The 23,267-nt window shown below is 41.5% G+C and overlaps 1 protein-coding gene across 1 annotated transcript in view; it reads left to right on the top strand.

Moving 5' to 3' along the window:
• Positions 1-23,267, top strand: part of ARHGEF38 (Rho guanine nucleotide exchange factor 38) — a 36,506-nt gene that overhangs the window by 829 nt on the left and 12,410 nt on the right. Inside the window, exons 2-5 of the mRNA XM_062493807.1 lie at positions 10,098-10,354; positions 12,786-12,909; positions 17,213-17,360; positions 20,325-20,342. Of these exons, the coding sequence (XP_062349791.1) occupies positions 10,098-10,354; positions 12,786-12,909; positions 17,213-17,360; positions 20,325-20,342 (547 nt within the window). The remainder of the gene's footprint in view (positions 1-10,097; positions 10,355-12,785; positions 12,910-17,212; positions 17,361-20,324; positions 20,343-23,267) is intronic.

Below are 23,267 nucleotides of genomic sequence, written 5' to 3'. Positions count from 1 at the left end.
ATCAAAAATTAAATGTGATGCCACAAATTGAGGAAAAGCATGAAGAATGTGAATGGCAATTTCTGGGAATGCTCTGGAACATCAACTGATGAATTTCTGTGGGTTTCCAGGGTCTTGAACAACAGTTTGAGTGTTATTATATGATAAGCGTGTATTGCTAATAGTGCTCTAACTGCTTAGTGACAGTCATTCTTGCAACCATAATCCTTTATGAGGAAATAAAATAGAAAAATACTTTGGATTGCTGTATTGTGGTTTTGATGCATTTAATTAGGAAGTAGCATTGCTTCAGAGAGACAATAAAAGAAGAAAATAAAATAATAAGCCCGAAAATAATAGATTTTCTGTGGGGACTGCAAATGCTGAGAACAGAGAGGTTTGTCAGTTGTGCTATTCCCCCCTCATGACAGCTAATCAATGAGAAGGTGAAAAATACACCATTAAGTCAGGCCCAAGATTCAGGAATCTGGCAGGGGTGTTTCCAGGCACAAACATGGATCACTGTGGCAAGCTCCTGGCATATGTCCCATCAAAACAGCAGATTTTAACTCGTGAATGGGGTTGGCCAGGTGAGGTCAAGGTTATCAGAGAAGTATCCAGCAAAAAAGTGTGAAATCTTTCCGTCCTGTGTCAGCTGTATTCAAACCATGAATGTCTTCTGTTAAAAATCTGAAGCAGAAGCAGTGGGGAAGCCCAGGAAGTTATGGCGGAGTGTGAGGTTATGTTTATGGCAGCAGTCCAAGGAGACAGTAAATCCAGCTTTACAGCTCCTGCCACATGCTGAGGCTGCCACGGCCAGGTATTGCAAAGCACAGTCAGGTATCAGCTCACTCTGTTTGCTTGTGTTTGTTTGAGAAAAACAGTGATGGGTTAACAAGGTACCTGCAGGCTTTGCATCGGATTAAAAGTTGCCTGTCCTCAGAGTGAAAATACAAAGGCGGTAGAAATTCCTATGAAGTGTATTTGCAGTCGCCATAGAAATGCAGTTGTGTGCCAAGGCCTGACCTGGATCAAATTTTCTGAGGTAGATGTGCCTGAATCTGATAACGATCACGGATCCCGGACCTAATGTTGGCTGCCTTCCAACAGTGAAAATGTGCTGTGGTTATACACCTTTGTGTTCTGCATTTCTCTCGTAGCACTTGGATGCAAAGCAGCCTTCTGCAAGGTTAAGGAAGTCGTTTCGTTGACACAAAGCTTTTCAGTTTTCTATTCTTCTTAAGAAAACCCAGCAGCTCCGTTGGTGACAGCTAGTCTGGTGTGTGTCACCTGGTTGGGACTTTCTGATCACCCTAGAGTTGTAAATGCTTTGTAAAAAGATACAGATGGTAATTTGCACTTGCTTCCAATCGAAATTGTGGGAAAAGCTCTCTCTTTAGTCGCTTCTCTCTTTGATAGTCTCCTGTTAATATGTTCTCTAACACATAATCTGCAGACCTGGGGTAGGTACTAGTGCAGACAAGGATGTGTAAGAGAGATGCAACAGCAGCAAGCCCTGCAGAAGGAAATCTGTGAGTGGGGCAGGTTTCCACAGGTAAAAGTCAGGGGCTGCAGGACCCCAATCTGTGCTAGTGGCAGGCAGCCTAGCCAGAGCACAGGGACCGAGGTGATTTTACACAGCCCGGTGCCTACATCAGCATTGCAGTGCATTTGTGCAAGGTGAAGCATGGGCGAGGCACCTCTCAAGGGCCCTTCTCATCCCCTGCATATTCTAAAGGTTTCCCTGAGTAGGAACCGGGTTGTTGCCCTCTACAGCCATTTCCAGCAGCTCTGAAGTATATGCTCAAAATGTAGCTCAGTGTGGTGGAAATAGAGGTCCCCAGATAAAAGCTTGTGAATAGAACAAAACAAAAAGCCCAAGAGAGCAAGCAGACAGGCATATAAACTCCTGTAAGAATTCCAATTTCTGCGCTTGGATTTCTTTTGTCTTATACAGTAAACCAATGTTTTCTATGAAGAGTGGGAAAGAGCCTTTCTTACTCTTGATCTCCAGGGTAATCGAGGTGGTTTGTTCTGTCAAGTCTACAAACTGCAGTACGCAATAGCATTGCCCAAGGTGAAAACTTCTGTAAGTGTTTTTCACTTTAAGGATTTGTTAAGACACAAGAAAGCATTTTAATGGTTAATGACTGTGGTAGATGCATCTATTCAATAGCTTATCTGTTGTGAATGGCCATGCAACACTTCCTGACTTTACTTTTTTTAAAAAGGAAGTAAGATGCAAAGTAACTATTATGTTCTCAAGGAGCTTGACAAGCATTCGTGCCGGTACCTCAGCTCATCCTGTGAGATAACGAAATGCCTACCAGCCCCATTTTAGATAGGGGAAAATAAGGTGATTGGCATAAAATGCCAGGTTCGTGGTAAAACCATGCTGTCATTTAGAACTCAGATTGTACTTGCATACTTGGAAGAGTCTAGGAATACCTTGATCAGGCCATATATACATATATATTTCTTTTCTGAAGAGGGAAGAGTGGGGTTGAGGAAGATGTATTCACTAGCATCTGTGGTGGAGATGCAGAAATAATACCAAGGATCATTATAAGAGCTAAGGCAGAGCTCCTGTGACATTTCTATGCATTGCTCTGCTCTACATTCACTAGAAGATTCTGCAAGTATGCTCTTTCAAGACGAACGAAGAAGTTGCAAAACAAAAAGTGATATTTAGCATCCCTATTTTCAAATGTATTATCTTTAGCTCTTTTAAGTAGTAGGAGTTAGCTTTTCTACAGTGAAAATCCATCAGTAGCAGTTTAAAAGTAATTATATTAATATTTATGTATTGTATGAATGTTGGGTTAATGTTTGCATTAACCCAAAGCTTCCAGTCTGTAAGTACCTGTGTATTTAGATAAAAGGGGTTTGCTTGATGCAGTTATTGGCATATAAATGTTTGCAAGATCAGGGCAGATTAATATACAGTGTGTCATGGGGATAGATGCTATCAACTAAAAAGGACACACCATGAAAAGGCATTTAAAGCATAGTTCACTGTCTCAGGTTTTGGGCAGATTGCTGGGTTTGTATGCCAAACTTGTGCTTGCTGCGAAAAGTGAGCTATAGAAAGTGGGTGGGTTTCCTGAAGGAATCAGAGATCACATTTACAGTGCTCAGTGAGACAATTCATGCCTCAAAAAAGCACCTTGTCTTACAAATGATTGTGTATTAACTCCCTACATATTAACAACGTTGGCTGTGAATGGGTCAGCTGCCCTGGTATATGATTTGCACACCCTTCAATTTAAAATGTATCAGGGACCTACCTATATTAGATAGTGATTCAAATCACACAGCTATCATAATACACTGCCTCAGAGCTCATGTCTGAACCCTGAATGTCGTGGTTTTTTTCTGTCTAATGTAGTTATGAGAAATAAGTAGCACCAGTAATGATGCAGGAACCAGCAAAATTATATGAATTATTGGAAAGCTACTATCCCTTCGTGTACAAAAGCCCAGTCTGAGGCAACTCATCCACCTTTACTCCATCTCAGGCAGGGCACCTTTCTCCATCCCATCCTCCTCCCTGCTCGTAGAGCACACCACTCCTTCCTGCATGGGCTGCCCATGCTCTCAGCCTCTCGCACCTCCCACCAGGTGGAAAGATCCTCTGTGCCACTCCCCAGTTCCTTATTTGCTTTGTGCTAACTTTCTGTGGACTACAATGCAGATAACATTTTATTTCACTGCAGAATGTATTGGTCCATGGTTTGCTGAAGTACAGTAAAGAGTAAATTTTAGATTATTTCCTAAAGTGCAGGAGATGGCTCGATGAAAGTTCTCCCTCCTGTGCCCTGTGATGAGAAGTGACGATCTAACAGACTTCTGTTTTCTGCCATGCAAATTTAGGCTCGGGGGATCTAATTCTGGTAACTTGTGCTGCAATAAAGCTGGAGTTATTCCTCGGACTTATTGCAGTGTCTGTCAGGCTGGGAAACGAGCTCATCTTTTCAGAGCAGAATCCATTTTGTGCCACAATGTTTGCACAGCACTTAGCACAACCAAGCCCTGCCGTGGGGCTGGGGACTCTCAGGAGCTACCACAGCAAAACTGGGACCCGCAGCCGAAGGGAAGAGTGGGACACAAGGAGGGTCACGTATCCTCCTCTGAGCATATTAGCAAACATTTTATTAATTGGGACGCTTTGCGCTGTGGGCCACACAGCCCTCAGTTCATACAGGTAATCCATGCCAAATCTTGGCGGTGCTTGTGTCCCGGAGGAAGCCGTTCAGGTACAGCCCTTCCTCAGTTCCTGCTTTATTAACATATTAGCTCAGTGCCAAAGCAGTGGTGTACTTATACCGGTATGTGACACCCTGGAAAGGTTTATTTGTAAGTATTGGCGCTAACAATAAGGGCATTCTGTCACCTGGTGATGAGCTTTCTTCCCTTCCACCACGGTCACATGGGAGCTCTCTGTAGTCCTGTCAGCACACACATAATTAGAGCGGTCTGCTGTCAAGGAATTGAAGAAAGAACCTGCGTGTTGAATGTAAATATGCTCTGTATCTTATGGAACAGAAAAATTATCAAAGATCGAATGACCTAATTGCTCGGAAGTCTCAGATGCAGATTTTACAAGCAAACCTGTTGCCCAGGAATATGGGTGCAAGGTCATTCTGGTCCTGCAGCGTTTCCGTCCTGGGCTCAGGAAAGGGGCTTTTTGTATGTCTTGCTCACAGCCTGTGCACGGTAAACCTGCTCCTCAGCAATGCTGCTGTTATGAACCTCTCAGTAAAAGAAAAGAAAACAAAAGGTTTTCCTAAAGCTCCACCCAATACTTCTGTGTTTCAATGCCCAACTTGATCTTCTGTGGTCTAATTCACGCTGCGTTGCACCACATTGTTGCACTGTAAGAACTCTGGTGGGAACTGTAAGGACACCCCATGTAGTCCCTCACAAAGGGAGGGGCATCTGGAGTAAAACTCTTGTGTGTTCATGTGATGCTCTTGGTCTGCACACAGTGTCACCCTCCATCCTTCCCCACTGCTTGTCCTATTTCAAGCTCCCTCACTTCTGCAGATCCTAGTGTCTCCGTGGCCTGCAGCCTTCCCAGCACCTGAAGTGGATATGCGGATGTAGAGAACAGAGCCAGAGTGACAGCATGAGGAGGCAGAGGAAAGCTGCCACGGCAGCAGTCTCTGAACTTGGCTGCCTGCATTTCATTCCCAAATCCAGCTGATAAAAGCCAGTGTACATTCCCGTGTGTAATAGCTAGGTTATCTGAGGGTACAGGCTATCTGAGGACTTGCTTTCACAGAGTAATAATTTATCCAGGGTGATACGAGACTCATGTTTCACATGTGAAAACACAGTAATTCTGTAATTTGTTTGTTATACCTTGATAACTTATGCCTTCACCAGTCCCTTGTGCCAGGCAAAATCCTTGTATCTGCACAGCACAAGTGCAGAACTTGATTTCCTTGGCATCTTTCAAATGCTGCCTAGGTAAGAAAAAGGTTTGCAACTCACTCTCTGCACCAGCATCACTGTACTTATTCTGAGCTTTTAGTACCTTTGGTTCCACATGGGAAGCACAGGATGGGGAGAAATCTGGGTCCCCACGCCAAGAGCAAACGCAATATCCAATCAGAGCATCTTACCTAGTAAGAAGGATAGCTAGAACAGACCTCTTGGAGCTGCTCACTCCCTAGGCATGAAAACCAGAGAGATTTGTGCACAGAGATCTTGCAGGCCTGCTGTGGCTGTTCCTCTGGTCGCTTGCTCTGGGTCCCTGTAGTGAACAAGTAAAATATAAGGAATGTTTCTCAATTACCTCTTCGAAGATTAAGGTTTGAAAATTAAAGTATTAAGTTACCTTTAACAAAACCTTTAGAAAATGCTGCATTTTAGAAAATGAGGCATCCTGTTGAAAGTTATTAATAGAGCTTGTAGTTGATACACTAAGCGAGCAGCAGACTTTTGAAACACCAGAGGAATGAGCAGCAAACTTTTGATACATTAAGTGAACAAGCAGCAAACTTTTTGATACAATGGGGAGCCAGCCAATGAACTTTATGAAGGGGACGTGACGATTGCCACTCTCAAAACCCTCTAAAAGCGAACGCCTAAGCTGTGACGGGGGGGCTGTGCTGCAAGGAATCCTCACAGTGCCGGAATCTTTTGCTGTCTGTGCTGTTCTTTGCTGTCCTGGCTGCTCCAATGAGGCTGCCCGTGCTCCCCGTCCCGCTCTGGTCCTGCTGCTGTGGCCCTTCTCCCTCGCTGGGTCACTGGACTGCTCTCGGAGAGGCTTCACTGGAGAAAGACCCATTGCTCCCATGCGGATCTCCGCCATCGCACCCTATAAGCCACCGCTGGACCCATGGTGCTGGTAACCCCTTTCCCGTGCTTCTTGTAATCATTCTGGCATTTTCCTACTTTTCTGATTTTCTCTCTTTCTTACATCTTTTATGAAAAATAAAGTTGCGTTACCCCTTTGGATCCAAACACTTAGCCTTGTTTGTGTTTTAATCTCGCTTTCAGGTATGTTTAGAACCTGGTTACTTTCTGCAGTTGTGGATTGAGGCAAACCTGCCTCTCCTCCCTTTAAGCAGGTTGAAACAGTCCCCCAGTACCTCCCTTAGGCCTAGAAGAGAGCTGCTGCATTTGCACATTGCAAGCTCTGTTCCTCCATGCTCTCCCCACATTGCAGGATATCGCCATATGGGGGACATCTTTGGACTTCATTAAAGACTTGCAAGAAACTGTTTTTGTAAGACATGTGGCTTCTTTGTCCTTGTCCTCATGTAATGAACCTTTTCTTTCATGCAACTAGAGCCATGTACTCCAATCCACAGTGAAAAACCCATCTCCAAAGCAATGTCCTCCAGAAAGGCAACTCCTGCAGATAGCTGACATCACAAAAGTATTAATTACAAACATTTCCTTCTTATTCTTATGTCTAGTAAAATTGCCAGTTAGTTTTTTGCAGACTGGGCTTAAGACACAATGGTTTAATAATCTGTTCAACGGACTATTTTTCCATTTTTCTGTACCTGGTATCTCTGAGGACAAATAAATCAAATTCTTACTGTAGCAGTTAGTTCTCAGTGATGTTTTTCCCTGCTAATTCTCTCTTCAACTGTTCCAGGGCTGGTACACATTACCAGGTAGAAACAAGTCTGATTATATTCCAGATATGCACTCACTGTTTGTGCATTCATTAAATTTGCACTTACCCCACAAGGATTTCAGCAAACTACTAATGTTCTCAAACTGGTCAAAAGCAATCATCTGAACATGGAATCATACATTTTGGCTGTAATCATCACTTCAAGATCTTGCTGTTGCATACTGTAGAGACAGATAGGGCTGAAATGAAAAAGTGAAAGTATTGAGTGAAAATGGAAAATTATATTACACTTAACAAAAGGAAACATATTAAAAAACATGTTTTCTATAAGGAAACAGTGTTCTTTCTTGTGATTGCTTCTTCCTGTAGAGAATAGTTTTTCTTTCCTGGCATTATCATCTATCATGCAATAATGGTCATAGATGAGCCATGACATAATTCAAAAATCAAATTTGATCAGGGCTATCTAATGACACAAACTGAAAGAACAGCCTCACAAGGGATTGTGACTTCCAGTCTGAAGTGAAATACAGTGATTTTATTTTGCTCATATAATGGCCTCCCCTGCCACCAGTATAAAATATTAGAAAGTTCTGTTGTACAGCATCTTGTGTTTACCTTAAAATTCCATCTGCTATTATAACATCTGCATCTGAGACAAAACTACACTTCTGAGATCTTCCTCTCTGTTCTTTCTCAGGAGTTGCCCTGAACTCTTCACACACAGTTACATGCACGCAAACATTTTCACACCCAATCTCAAGAAAAATCCTGATTTTGGTGCAAAATTTGAATAGAAATCGATTGTTCATGTGGTTCCTTGTGAATTTATAGATGTGGTTATGTACTGTAAGTTTTTAGAAGAAAAACTACCTGCTGGTTTAGCATGTCAGCAGCAGGGAAGGTGGTCCCATTCAGCAACCCTAGCAGTAAATTTCTCTTGGGGAGCTGTGAAGTGATACTGGTACCAGTTTTGCTCTCCTCCTCCCTAAAGGGCAGATTCTCTAATATCCAGCACACAACACCTTTGGTGGGTAAACTCTGCAGCAGTGCAAGCTCTTGAGCAGTTCATGCCCTGACACCAGCACAAACTCACCAGGACAAGGCTGAGCTTAAAATTCTTTTGATAGCTAAGGCCTTGCAGAGGGGAGACATCCTCTTCATGTTTCTATTTTATTGTCTCTGTACAAACTTGAGGACAAAATGTTCATGCTTGTGTTATACACAAAATTCAAGGCTAAAAAGTCCAAGCTGAAAAGTGTATCTAAATACAAAAATTTTGAGAGAACAGTTCCCCTACTCCTCTGCCTTCCATTCCCTCTCCCAAGTCTGTTTAGATTCTTGGTCCTCACTGTTTAAAACTACTGTAGAGATAGAGGTGCTGTGCCAAAAGAAGCTATTTAAAACTATCTGTGGTTACATCAATCTCACTTGAAAACCTGGTGGCAGAGTCATTAATAAAAAACCTTTCTGAATTAGCAGTGGTCAGCATAATTGTAGAAGGAGTGGGTGAAGATGATACATTTGATGTATTGTATTTTACACTTCTTTTGGGAAGATGGCCCAAAGGCCTCTGTCCTGAATGCTTCTTGGCTCCCACAGGTCCAGCTGTGGGTTATTGTCCACAGCCTTGGCTGGTATTGTATGGGCGAGTTGTGCTGTTTGATGCTCACTGGAGTGCTCATGACCTTACCCTGAACAATCAATTCAAATAACTGCAATATAATCCTGATACTGCTTGTTATTACCTCCTTCAGTACAGTCTCAACAAGAAGCTGACATGAAGGTGTAGCAGTCTGACCATCTCAGCAGAGATTCCTATCCCTTGCTGCTGAGCAATAAAAGCTGGTGCTGTCAAAGCTCAGCCTGAGTGATGCAGACTTGAGCACGCTAATGATATGTCCATCTTTGTTGGTACTCTGCACCATCTTGTGGCTAGCAGAAAAACACCAGAATAGCCTCTGAAATATTTAATTTGTTGTTTTGTTTTGTTTTGGGTGGGGTTTTGTTGTTGTTGGGGTTTGTTTGTTTGTTTGTTTGGGGTTTTTTGTGTTTTTTGTTTTGTTTTGTTTTTGGGTTTTGTGTGTGTTTCTTAATGAAAAATGTAAATTGTTAGTGTACACAGATAAAATTTAGTGCCCTTTTTACAGCTTACATGGATACCTGCAGGCTGACTTATAGACCAGCAAGTGGGAAGACCATCATTACAGATAAGTAGGTTGTGTACAGGTCCTGTAATGTACATAAATTACCCATCTGAAGAAGAGTCACTTGCATTTTCATGTATTTGAAACAAATCAGATATCCTGGGTGTTAAGTACTGAAAAGCAGTGAAGAATGTCCTAATCCAAAAGGTCTCTATTGTTCCAAGAAACGTTGTTACTGATCATGAAAGGTTTTCCCATATTCTCCTTGAATTTGTTTGTCTCTTTCAAAAAATTATTTTTAAACAGAGCTGGAGGATTCATCATCGTTGTTAGTAACATTGTCTTCACTTGAAAGTTTGTCATCCAGTACTTGCAGTCCTCAATTTCCCATGATTAGACTCAATGTTACATTGTACAGAACAAAGGTTATTGTTGTGAAGCTTTTTAATGGTAAACAGCCTTTTTCTTTCACAGGAGCACATCTTTTTCCATCCTACAAATCATAATAGATGTCAGACCATGACTATGTTTTCAAAGGAGTAGAAGGGCATCAGCTATCCTTGAATTTCAGTGTGACAAGAATCAGACTCTCTGGTGCTCCGTAAAAAATTTCTGCCCTATACATAACTTCTAAGCCAGGGGAGTCAGTGATGGGTTATCCCCTTAATGCTAAGTGGATGAGTTGCTTTGGCATACCCATATCCACTTTCAGAAGAAGGAGATGGGATGACACTCAGTCTGATTTGGGTTTGCTATTTCTTATGCTTCTTTTCCTGCTCACCATGGCCATTTGTCCACCCATGGTCATGCAGGGCAAGCTGGGTGAGCATGCAAAATTATGAGTCTCCTCACAAATCTCTTCCTTTTTTAAACAGAAAAAATGGCTCCACAGGTGGTGTCTCCAACCCCTGCCACCCCACCACAGGAGGATGAAGAAGAAGAAGAAGAAGAAGAAGAAGAAGAAGAAGAAGAAGAAGAAGAAGAAGAAGAAGAAGAAGAAGAAGAAGTCAGCAGACACATGATGGCCAGGAGGGTGAAAATCATTGCAGAACTCATGCAGACGGAGAAAGACTATGTCAGTGACCTGGATCTCTGCATCAAGGAAGTGATTCAGCCCCTGAGAAACAAGCAGGTGAGTGCTGGGGCCCAAGGATGAGGCGGTGATGCCAAGGTCTCAACTCAGCCACTTTCTGCTGTAGACAATCTCCATGCAAGCACTATGTCAGCACAAGAATGACGTGGTGCTGGGAGCGGGTCTGGAGCCAGTGCTCCGGGACGTGATGTGTCAGGACTCTGGTGGAAGGTCACATATGCTCCTGAACACTTGTGCTGCACTTGTGTAAAGCCTGCATTGAGGTACTTGTCCAGAGGCTAACTTGGATATTACATCCCTGCCTATGGGCTGCAGTAGCACCTTCCAGCTCTCCCTTCTGCTCTGTAGTTATAACCCTTGTTACATGCCATGGCAGATGTTTACTGGTATCTTGAAAATGAAGGGTTTTTTTCCACAGCAGACACTGGAATGGCATGAACCTCTGCATCAAGGTTAAATTCAATTGTTAAGATAACTTTGTCCATCCTTTCAGACAGCTGTGGTGGATAAATACCATGCTTGACAGGCCAGAGAGGACTTGGGAAATTTGTATTCCACACAAAAGAGGTACATTTAAATAAGAAGGCTCATAAACCACCTTTCATGGGAAAGATCTTATTAGGCCAATGATACCTATTTTCTTTTTCAGCTGAGACTTCAAAGAGCATCTTTTCCTCAACAGTATTTCAATTTGTAGAAAAATGGTGCTGGGAATAGAGGAGATTGTCCAGAGAAAGACTTGTTGTGTTTGTGAGGCCTGAAACATAGAATTCACAGAGGCTGCACAAATTACATCTGCTGCAAAAATAGAATAAAAATAATTTTAAACAGCTCTTAACCCACATGTTCTTTAGGTGGGATTTTGTGTTAAACTGGTGACAAAATGCAGGTGCAGAGGCAAAAGTGTCTTTAAGTGACATTGGTAGTTCCTCTTAACCTGTTCTGTTAAAACTCCTGCAGGACCCTTTTGCTTTCCTAAAACTCTGTCACAATTTGTTCCAACCCATTTTCAGAAGAACTGGCATCTGCTGACATAAGTTTAAGGAGTTCTTGACTTCTGCCTCCCTTATTCATTCATTCATCCACTTAGAAGTGGTCTCCACTTGACTTCCTCCCCAGCCTGGCCAGCACTGAGCAAGAGTATTCCCTGGTTGAACTCACTGAGATTTTTTGACAAATGTGCCATATTCCATCATTCTTTTTTACTCAACCAAAAACTTTCTTTTTGATTCTGTCCTTTGTCACTGTGTTAATGTGTGGAAGTGTCCATGCACAGTGTAGTTCCAAATACTATGTAGACATGCCAGGGAAGAGGTCAGAAGTCCTATATGAATACAGGAAAAGTAATCTAGATATTATAACTGTCTTAATTTAATAACGTCTGCATTTTTGAAAGGCTTTCAGGAATGTTATATGTTTTTAATGCTAGCTGTCCAATAAGCCACCATATTGAAAGTTTGTAATGTGCTTAGAAAATTGGTCTAGCAATGAATCTGTTTCATATTTCCAAATTGATTAAGCATGTTTTAGGCCCTATAATCCTTATAAAGAAATTAGCTGCATCAGTACTGAAAGTGAATTTCTGATTTTGTTACAATAGCATGCAATTTGATCCTCTGGGCATCTGGTAAGTTGCTATGTAAATCAGCAATTCTCTCCCAAATGGAGAGGTAGGTTCAGAGTGTATTGATAGGGTAATGAAATTGGTCTTGTCTTTGTTCTCAGTATGAGCACACTACTGCTGGTTATCTCCAATGGCCCCCAATAGTAACTGTTGTCCTGCTGTGCAATGAAAAGTATGTGTCCTGGAAATCTTTCATTTCCTCTAAAATGAGTAGGGACACAGAACCAAATTTTATTATGGTAGAAATTGATACAAATCACTGTTGTGTGCCCAGGTTCTGTAAGAAGTTCTGTATTAATATCCCAAATTGTAAATGTGTTTGTTTTAGTGGAAGTTATGTGATCTTGACTTGGATTTATAGGACAACTAACTTAGAATGGCACCAGCTATCTAAAAGTCTTTGTACTTGGTAGCTGGCACCAAAGTGCCAAGCTCTCAGTTTATGCAGTGGCCTCTGATAGTGAGGGAATAAAACCCACTGTCAACTATTGTTTTCCCCGGTGGGAAAGTAAACAGACGTTTCAAAGCCAGCTAAGGATCTTTTCTTTATTCAGATGATAATATTTTTTTCCTTCCTAGTTAAGCAGTTTCAGATTAGGGATAGTTCAAAATAAGGTAAAAAACACTTGATAACACACCCTTTGTTAACTGCATCAACCATATTATACTAGTGTGAAAATGGTGTATATGTCCTTGAAGTCACGAGGAGGATGTTTATATGAAGTTTTGCAGAAGTGATGCTTCCTGGAGTGTTGAACACTCAGGGCATAGCAAGCGAAGCTGTGTAATACACAATGTCCTTCTTTATCCTTTGTCAGTAGCTGCTTAATATTTGTATTCCATTAGATTGCTCGCTTTGACGTGGATGGCTTGTTTAGCAACATTGAATTGGTCTATCAGCTATCAGCCAAACTGCTGTCATTGTTGGAAGAAGCCACAACAGATGTGGAACCACCCATGCAAATAATCGGTATGTTTACTGTCCTCTTGAGTTCTACAAAGCTGCGTGAAAGAATAAACATAACACTCTCCTGTCCTCTACTCTCATCAGACTTAGCTAGTACCCCTCTCAGAGGCTGGCATGCTAGAAGCTGTCCAAAATGACACAGGAAAAATGACATGTGAAACCTGTCCAGTTGCTGTACTGTACTTGTATGATTATGATGCTTTTTTTCCCCATCCATCTGAATGCTGAGGGGGAGGAAGGAAGGAGAAAATGTGTTTTTAGAAGGGGTAAAACCTGTTGCACTGTGTTATACAACTTACTGCTGAGATCTGTTTCATCTAGTTTAATATCACCTATCTAAATCCACTTACACTGACTAACTCTTATTTTGCATACTCAGAGTTGTGCCATTCAGGAAAAGCATTAAAAATATTTGGAATAACAAGCATGCCAAACCCCAACCCACCCCAAACTCTCTAAATATATCTAAATATCTCTCTCATATATCTACTGGTGATACAGTTTATGTAAGATGTGGTTAAATGTGTTTGACAGGGACATGGACAGTAGAGAAAGATGTAACGAATCTGAAGTTTGTAGGGATTACCGGTATTTTCAGCTAACAGGTTGGCCCTGGATGTGTCACAACAATCACAGGTTCTGCAGGTCAGGTCATGAACATTAAGGCTGTGATTCATGTGACATTCTGGCACGGGCTGGAGAGATTTAAGAAGTTACCAGCACACATCAGCTCTCCCATTACTGCTTTGTCATTGCAGAGGCACCTTAAGGTGAGCCACCTTAAGGGATCAGGTGAGAATTCTGAACTTGCTTCAGTGCAATGTCAGAGGGTTTAGTTTAAAAAATTGAATAGTCCATCTTAAAAATCTTCCATCTGTGATTCAGAGGTCAAGAGAGGTTCTCTCTCTCCTAACCTGACCACATAACACAGGTCACACCTTAAAAAGTCCCCCTCTTCTCTCAAATAATCAGGTAAAAAATATCAGTTGCCACTTTACTAAGAAACAGGATATTAAAGCGTAAGAGGCTTGGGAAAAGTGTTAATCCTCGCACATCTCAATCTGGTTTGCCAAGGCAACAGCTTAACGTAGTTTGATACGTCTGTGTTGTTTGGCGGTATTTCAGTAAAAGTGCATCATGATGAGTCATACTCTTAATGAGCAATGTTCTATTCTAGCAGGAAGTGCCTTTCTCACAGCCAAAAGAAACACTCTATTAGTTCCCTGCCACATTCAGAAGTAAAGACAAACAATTTCATCATATTAGAGTGTGTTTCTCCAGAATCAGACAAAAACCATGAAAATGCATGGGGTCATTGATCATGGAGTTGGCTAACTTATGACAGGAAAAAGGTTGTCAAGTAAGGTGCGAGACATTCTTCCAAAGGCTGAGACAAAAATAGGGAGAATAATTTCATCACTGTAAGCAGTAACTCAGTAGGTTTATTGTCCTCTGAAAGTACATCAAAGTAATAATACTGTTTTCAGGATCTTCAGTGTAAAAGTTGTTGAAGCCAGTCTATAGAAAAAGCACACCCATCATATTCTGTCATGTTTAATGTATTTAAAAATCTTGCATTGAAATATCTTACTTTGGAAGGCAATCCAGTCATGCTGAGGAGGTTCAAAAGAACTGGTAATTCACTGCTTTGAAAGCAAAACAATGTGGTTGCTCATATTCACATCTTATTTTAGTCAATGTTCTCCACACTTTATGCAATATCCAGACGGACAAGTGGTAATGTCCAGTAGGAGCAGACTTACAGGGTGAGAGTTTGTGCTAAAGATATGGTATCCAAACTTCACATTTTGAGAAGTCTTCAACTTTGCTGTAGCCTGTGCCTGTGGATTGAGATGCTCCTCATGGTTAGAGTGCATAAGATGTGCCCTTGGAGCGTGTCTTCTGGTAATTATCATCCTCAAAGGGATCCAGTTTGTGTCACTGTGACTGCTCCACCACACAGCCAAGGCATGGGAGATGAGGACTAATGAGTGATCGGTTTCAAGACCCATCTCCTAATCTGAGCAAAAATAGGTTAAATACCTTTTGTAGTTCTTTCCTGTTTTTTTTTCTCCTCTTTCTTCTGGATACTTATTCTTTGTATTCCTCTGTATGTGGAGGAATATGAAGACTTAGCTTTAGCTATTAGACTCCTTCCTCCCTCTACTACTGCTGTCCACACTGGAAGCACCACTGAGAGCAACAGGGAGAAACTGTTTTGTTACTCAAGCCTTCCTCCTAGGAATTTCTCTTTAAGACTGACGACCACCATACTCCAGAAGAGGCATCAGGGAGATTTGTATCTCTCAGAGTATTTTTAAAGCTGTGCCAAATATAATGTGGTTTTGGTCCATAAAGCAAGCTCCACAGTGATACCTCATCTGATTTGGTCCATACAGCTCATCTGATTTGGTCCATACAGCTCAGAACCAAGAAGGGTTTTAGGTTTTAGAAATTCATCTGCTGTTAAAATGCCCTGTTCATGAAATCAGCACATAATTTTCCTCATCATTGAACATCAATGGAAATATCTGTCATTGTGGCACAATAGTTCAGTGAACAGAACTTGCCCAACTCTTTCCTCCTGGAGAAGATAATTTTCAGCCTGTATTATACACTGAAATTAACTGTAAGGCTACATTGCATTTTTCCTACTGAAAATGTGACCTCACTTGAGGGCTTAAGCATAATACAGACCATGTTAAGCACTTGGAGCTCTGCTTAATGTTAGCGAAAATTGTGAGAGCTCATGATCTCTAGAATCGTGTGTCAAGCTTGCAGGACCAAGGTTAAGGCTTGTTAAGGTTTCCCCTTACAGTTGTTGGCTAATAAAGACCTGAATAGAGTTCATGAGAAAGCCAGGATGTAATGTGCATTGTTAGCCATCAGCATCAGCATTAAGCACAAGGCAGAGAAGACAGCTGAAGAGCATTTAACTGTAGGATGCTGGTGCTTTTCTGACTGTGCCCTTACAGTAACTAAAATGTACTGTGGTGGTCTTAGCTCCTCATTGTTTTTTCCCTTATTCACGCCTGAAACCAACACGCATTAGACAGCCCAGTTAACCTTCACTGCTAGGGGAGAAAACCCAGGGCTGTGTTACTGTGGTAACTGAATCATTTTTCACTTTAAGATGGAGCAGTTCAATGCAATGTATTATGGAAGAGCACACTCCGGTCAGGATGAAACATGCAGGATGCCTGACAGCTCAGCGCTTGCTCTGTGAATGAATAGAGGGCTCCCAATTAATGCACTGCTCAGCTTTTAACTTTAATAATCATTGCTATAGCTCAACAGGAATGTGTATAAACATCTATTTGGACTGTTTGCCGCATAGATATAATTTTCAATAAATGCCCGACAGGAGTTTTCAGCATTGCTGTTGTTTATTATATGCATTTCCAAATATTCTGATCAGGGGCTTCTGCGTAAGGCTGTAAGAACCGAACTAATGTCTCAGAAGAGATGAAACATGCCTTTCCTTCTCAGATTTCTTACATACACAGGAACAGACACAAGAGTTTTAGGCTGAGAGAATTAGACTCCAGAAGTAAATGGGAAATGAATGTAGGACTACTTTAGTGTCTCTAAAATTCCCAACTGTTCTTTATGGGAAAATGTTAGTGTGGAGGATTGGAAATTGAAGTGTTCTCTCTCTTCAGTTCTATATAAACCTAGATATGATATAAAAAAATGGCTGTAATCCATGGTAGTTTTATTTAATTAGGGGAAGGGTGGTGGATTTTCTTCTGTCGTGTGGAGAAAAATCTCTAGTCTATGTCATAACAATTGCCATTTCAGGGTTTTACAAAACAGATAAAATTGAAATGGCTAATGGGAGATAGAGTCATTATTCCTGTTATTACTCATTTAAGTTCATATTCATGAAAAAAAGTCAAAAGGAAAACTAACAGGCTTACATTCATCCCTCCTGCCAGTCCATGACACAAAAATGGTCTCCCTTTATTGGTTAAGCTCTCCTGTGTGTTTTCCAATGAAGGGGCATTAAGCTGGGGCAGTGAATTAAGAGGTTGTGTTTGAAGGGGTGTGAGGTATAGAGATTTCATGCTTTTCCCCTGAGGGAATTTCTGTGCATTAACACTGATATAATGGTGCCTGGCTATGACAAAGATGAGCAGCTGAGAAATACATGTAATAAATAATGCACATAAACACGCAAGATCATTTCTAAGGGAAGTAAAGTGGAAGCCAGCCTTTTTAGCTCACGGCTAATGTGGTGGAATAATAAAACTCCTTCTGAGATGCTGTTGTCTGACTTGACACGCTTTGTTTTTCTCCTTAACAGGGGAAGTGTTCTTGCAGATTAAAGGCCCACTAGAAGATACATATAAAATCTATTGCTATCACCATGATGATGCACACACCATGCTGGAATACCATGAAAAGGATGAAGAACTGAAGCAGCATTTAAGAGACTGTGTACAGTCCTTAAAGTAAGATCTTTTCAAATGATGATTTCCATCCATAGTCAGTTGCCTGGCAGGGAACATTTTAAATGGATGTAGATGAAAGGTCCCCTGTAAATCTGGAGTTTTATAAGGCTTGCTGGGAGCTCTGGCTTATGCCGCTTTCATGAAAAGATGACAAGCCAGAGGCCATGATTAGATTTCTTTCTTTCTAAGATGGCCAAAAATACAAAAAGAAATGTTGCTCTTTGCTTAGTTTCAGTGCCCCATACTGACAAAACAAAAATAAAAACACCCCAAAAAATTGCTGCATCATATCATGGGCTATTGGGAACACCTTTTCCAGCTCCCAGGAAATTTGCTGCCCCCTGTCTTCAGCAAGTCTGCTCCTTGAATTGGAATAGCCTGTTATGGAGCTACTCAAGTGCACTGGCTGTTCTGGGCTACTGCTACAAGGCCGCAGGATCTGGAGGTGCTGTGTAGTTCCCAACTCCTCATGATGGGGGTATTTGAGAGGAAACAGTGGTGGAGCAAGCTGCCAGTTCCCACCAGAGGGAGGTGCTTTGTCCCATTGGTTCCAATGCCAGCCCCTTGGGAAAATGTCTAGAGAACTGGGGATGTTGCCAAATAACAGATCCATCTATCTTCCAACACAGATTCCTCCTGCAGCTAGTGGCAGGGACCAGCTCATCCACTCCATGGAGAGCGCTCCTCTTCCCACCCATAAATCCCCTTGCCCCTCACTTTCCCAAAAGAATCACACAGATCTGTTAGGTGACCTGTCAACATGCCATAGATCCAGACCAGAGATCTGGCTCCAGCTCCAGCAAAGGTCCATACTGCACACTTGTAGGAGAGATGTAAAATTATCACAAATAAAGGAGCGTACATCAGCCTCAGATATTTCAGCCACACCCTAATTTGTGATTGGTCTGCAGAGATGTGTTAAGACTTAGGAGTTGGGAAGTATGTCCAAGTGAAATCTGGAAAGAGTGGTGAAGGAAAATATTAATAACATTAAAAGAGAAATATTTGCTTTGAAGACAGGTTATGTTGAAAATGAAGTTATCTTGTGCTACATGTCTGGCTATTAAATATATAACAAAGTATATGTTATATATACTCAAGTTTTAGCTACCCTGGAAGTTAAAAGAAATAAATTTTCATATAAACTCAGGCCTTCAGGCTAATAGATGGCCAGGTATTTCTCCTAAGTGGGTGTTTTAGTGCTGATGCCTACAATAATCTTTCCTGACTAATCAAGAAAAGCCACTACTGTTGTTCATTTATCTGTGCTGCTGAGGCAAGAGGACTTGGAAGGAAATAAAGATAAAAAATTACGTCCATGTACATCCTAGGGTGGATATTGCCACTTGAATTCCAGAGCCAGCAAGCGGTGCTCCTGTTCCAAAATCACAGCTGGACTTTGTGAAGAGAAAGGATATTTTGTACTGAGCCACTGTAGCCTTTGCTAGCAGGAAGTGACAAGGACTTCCTTACAATGAAGCCTTGTTTTGTCTTATTCTTTCCTGATAAACCTTTAAACAGGAACCAGTGATAAAAGCACTGGTGTGTGTATATTATGCTGTGATTTTTTCCAGTGTTTTAAGATTACAGTCAATTCAACTATGAAGACCTGAAAGTGCATACTTCAGATTCAGAACTGTGGTCATCTAAAACTGTTACTACCCATTGCAGAATATTTGCCTTAGGAAGAAAACTATGCAGGATTGTTACCAAATAAGTTATAGGCTGCTTTCCATTGTGAGACATAACAAATGTGGGGGCTGGTGCTGACTATCTTTGAAAAATACTTGCTTGTTAAATATTTTCCTATTCCCTTGGAAAGAATATTGTTCCACTTTAAAAAATCTTAAATGAGCTGACATTAGTAGGGGCTTCTGTTCGTCCACTGAGTAATATCTGACATGTGAAAAGCAAGTTCTATATCAGGAGCAATTTGAGAGTGGCACTCTGCACATCTGTACAGACAAATCAGATTTAATTAGCTATGTTGAAATTCCTATTCCTTTTGACTGAAGAGGAAAAAATCCATCCCAAAATGTAGGTGTCTGCATTGGAGACATGTGCAGATCCAATTTCCGTAGAGTCACGTGTTTCAGCAGCGATTATGCAAACTGGGGATGCTGTTTGCTAGCCTAGCCAAAGAAATGCAGCTGGTAAAAATGAAAGGATGCTGGCAGCTACCTGCTCAGCTTTCAGCCTGAAGTAGCTCGGTCAACTATTACAGGGGCAGAGGGACGTCCTGAGCACACAAAATGCTGACAGTGCAGAAGCAATGAAAGCAGCAGCTTCCAGATGCTCAACTAGGCACTGGTGGGCCAGGAGATAAGAGTTCAGGCAGTCAAAAAAGTGAGGCTGAGGATGTGATGTCAGGAAAGCCTGATGCAGAGATGGAGAATTTGAGTGAATTCATACCATATGAAAACATCTTATGCACACATTTGCAAACTACAATTATAAGTCCCTGATGCTTTCAGTGTATGTATCAACATCATCCTACTCCAGAGAGATTTCAGTTGATGTGTAATCTACAAAAAACTTCACAGATTCATTGACTCTACACCCTAAAAGGCTGAAATGTATTATTTTTCTTTTAAAAATACATTTCTGTTTAAAGACAGTAGAGAGAAATGTATGTATGGCTTGATGTTACCTACAGTTGTTAGCAGAGTGATCTAAACTTCCTTCTCTAACAGTGTGAGGACAAGGCTGGGTTTCACAGCCAAAGCCACGTTTCTGACAATCCTTTCTATTTGGGGCTGTCCATTCAAATAGTGGTAGGGTCAGATTCACCAGTACCCTCTGGTTGTTTTGTGCAGTTCTGCTGACACATAGCAGCCATAAACCTAAGTTAAGTGGCCAGTCACGGCTACTCTGTGTCACTGATGTGTACCTGAGAATCTCCTGATCCATGTAAATCCTTTTAGGAGGAATCTAATGCATGTTTTGTTTTCTTCTCTTTTGCAGAAAGAGATATGAAGAAGAGTAAGTACTATGCCTTTTTTTTTACATGTAAAATAATCTTTAAAGTATCTTTGATTTATCTTTAGTATGTTTAAAGCTCTACAGGTGGAAATTCTAAGAACACAAGTTTTTGTGTCAGAATAACCTGGAGAATTTTCCAGGATATATGCAGAATGCTCTGAGGTTTGCAAGAGTGTTTGTCAACAGCATAGTGTCAGTCTTTGAAATCCATTTTCCTGCTACAATTCAGGCAGGCCTGCAGGTAAAGCTTTTTCTAAGCTGACAACTCCTTCAGTAGCCCTATACGAGAAGCCCACCTTAGGATCTTCCCCTAACAGTGGCTGGAAGAACATCAGACAAGAACAAGCTCATTGCAACTTAGCCAGAAAACTCCCCCAGCCACTGATGAGTTGCGATTAAGGGATTTCTGTGCCAAATGTGACATCTTTGAAAAGCAGTAAAGGAGAATTTATCACAGCTGCAGTGTCTGGACATCCAGCATGTTGGGTTCATTGAAATTCAGCACTGCCTGTAGTTACCTGCAGTGAGAGGTCAGAGGAGGGGTTGTGTGAACTGAAGAGGAACAGACAAAATGTTAGGAGAAAGGAGGAGCAAGTGTGGTCTGTGCTGGCAGGAGAAGAGCAGGCCTGTACAGTCAGAGAATTTGTTAATCAGTCAGTCATTGCATGTTATAACTATGATCTGCATAAAATACACTTTGAAAGACTTGTATGTTGAAACTCTACTTTTGTGGGTGTCAATCTTTTGTCTGTGATAGGAAATAGTTTTTTGGCATTTTGTTTTGATAAGGGATATTCCTGTGTACTTCTGTCCCACAAGGAGTGGGACTCCAAGATATACAAAATATCCCATGGGTCACAATATGGTCATGTGAGACAGCAACCCATAGAAATCTGCCTTGTGTAACCTTAATAAGACATGAATGTCTGGTTTTCTCCTTCAAACAGCTTCCAGTAGTGTAGGAGACAACTCGCTTTCTTAGTTTCAAAGGACTCTTACAAAGCTGTGCAGAGTGCAATGAGCAGGTTTAGCTGTGAGACCCTTCCTGAGCCTGGCTACCTCACTGGCAGGGCACTCAAGATGTCCCATCACCTGCAAATCAGAGATTGCAGAGTTGCAACAGCCCTTGGGCAGGACAGCACCCAAAAATCTGATTACTGTTGAACTGGAAAATGCAGTGTAACTCCCTCCAAATGGTCTGTGGTGTTGCTGCCCCCAGACTGCTTTTCATTCAGGCATGATCAAGAAAACAATAACATAAATACCAGACAGCGCTGCCCTTTGCTAGCAGCTCAATAGGTTAAATTCTGCTTGGCTTAACAACTGTGCAGCCTCAGTGAATTGCTTGGGTTTGCTTGAGAGACTTATGGCACAGTGAATTATTTGCCCTACATGTCTTATACTAAAATAAAGCCACACACAGTAGACCATGAAGCCCAAGATTCTGAGTCCTGGTGCAGCCTGAATCCTGCACACCATTTCAGAACTGGCAGCTGCATATCACACCAGCCTCAGCCTGGCTGTACCGTACTGGCTGTCGTGTTTGCCACTGGACTAAGCTGCTTTGTAAGTGAGAGCACAAAAAGGTGAAACTAAATCCTGCCTCACCTGCTTTTGTGTAGCTCACCACCACGGGCTTTTTAAACAAGTGGGAATGTGTTTGTATTAGTGACTGTTTTGTCGGGAGGCAGGAGGGAGGCTGTGCTGTGAAGCTCAATGCAGTTTGCCAGCTGCATTTACTACAGTGCTATGGTAATAATTTGCTGTGAGATTAGTACAGCTACATGTGACTTAGAATACTTGCTAAATTCAAAATAACATGGGGGGAAGGCTGAAATAGCATCACAAATGAATTATCAACTTAATTTTCTGCACAATAGATATCACAAGGCGTTACTCTCCTGCTTGAGTCGAATGTCGAGGCTGTGTCCTGCCCAGCGGCTGGTGGGTCCTAACAGGGTGCATTGCAAATGGGACTCATCCAGGGAGAGTGGCTATCTCAGCTAATCTTGCTGGGGAGAATTAGATGAGTCGAACTTTGTGGCATTTAGTGCCCTAGGGAGTCATTATCTTATAACAAACCTGCTATCTCTCACACCATATTGCAAGACTGTGTCCTGCAGATACAAACAGAGGGCTGTTTATCACTTGGGCAGCTGTCCAAAGTGCAACTATATAAAGAGAAGACACTTGAAGATTTTTCCATTCATGAGGCAGCTTTTATAGATTTGCATTCTTAGGGCTTTTCAGAGAAAACAATAACAATTTAAGATTTTTTTTTTTCATTATTGCTGCCAGAAGCTGAAAGAAGGAAAAACAGTTCTCTATTTAATGTAAGATACAGGGAAAATGAGGGGGATTGAAATGATGAGAAGGTTCTGGGACATGAAGAAGCCTTAAAAGGCATCTACTGTTAATTTTTTTTTCATGCAGAACTTTTTTACAGATAATGCCTGTTTGAAATAGATGGTTTAAATATGCAGATGTCTCTTCTCAAAGGCATTCAAATTGTTAGTTAATTAGTCAGCAAGTAAGGATTGGCTCTTGTACTTTTTACGCATATAAAAGTAGGAATGAAGGGTTTTTTTCTTTTACACTTTCTGTTGCACAAAACAATAGATGTCAGCCTGCAAAACCATGTGGCTGTTCTCTAGTTTTTTGTACTTTCCTTCTACATTGTGTTATTTCATCTCTTCATATGCAGAAATCCTTCTTTGTCTACCCTTAACTCTTGCATAGTTAATGTCATAAAACCTTTCCTGCTCTAAAAGAGCCTTTTTGGGCATGGAAATGGAAAGCTTGCTCTGCTTTATTGCCTTCCACCCAGCAGCTCATGTTTAATTTCAATGGGGAGGTGCCAGGTAGCTGGTGCTGGAGCTGAGCCTGGATTGCTGAAGGTGCTGTCATAAGGGGAGGCTGTGGACA

This window comes from Cinclus cinclus, chromosome 5 (genome assembly GCF_963662255.1).
Source record: "Cinclus cinclus chromosome 5, bCinCin1.1, whole genome shotgun sequence".
NCBI lineage: Eukaryota > Metazoa > Chordata > Aves > Passeriformes > Cinclidae > Cinclus > Cinclus cinclus.
The sequence above is the reverse complement of the archived record's forward strand: the minus strand, read 5'-3'. Positions and strand labels throughout refer to the sequence as shown.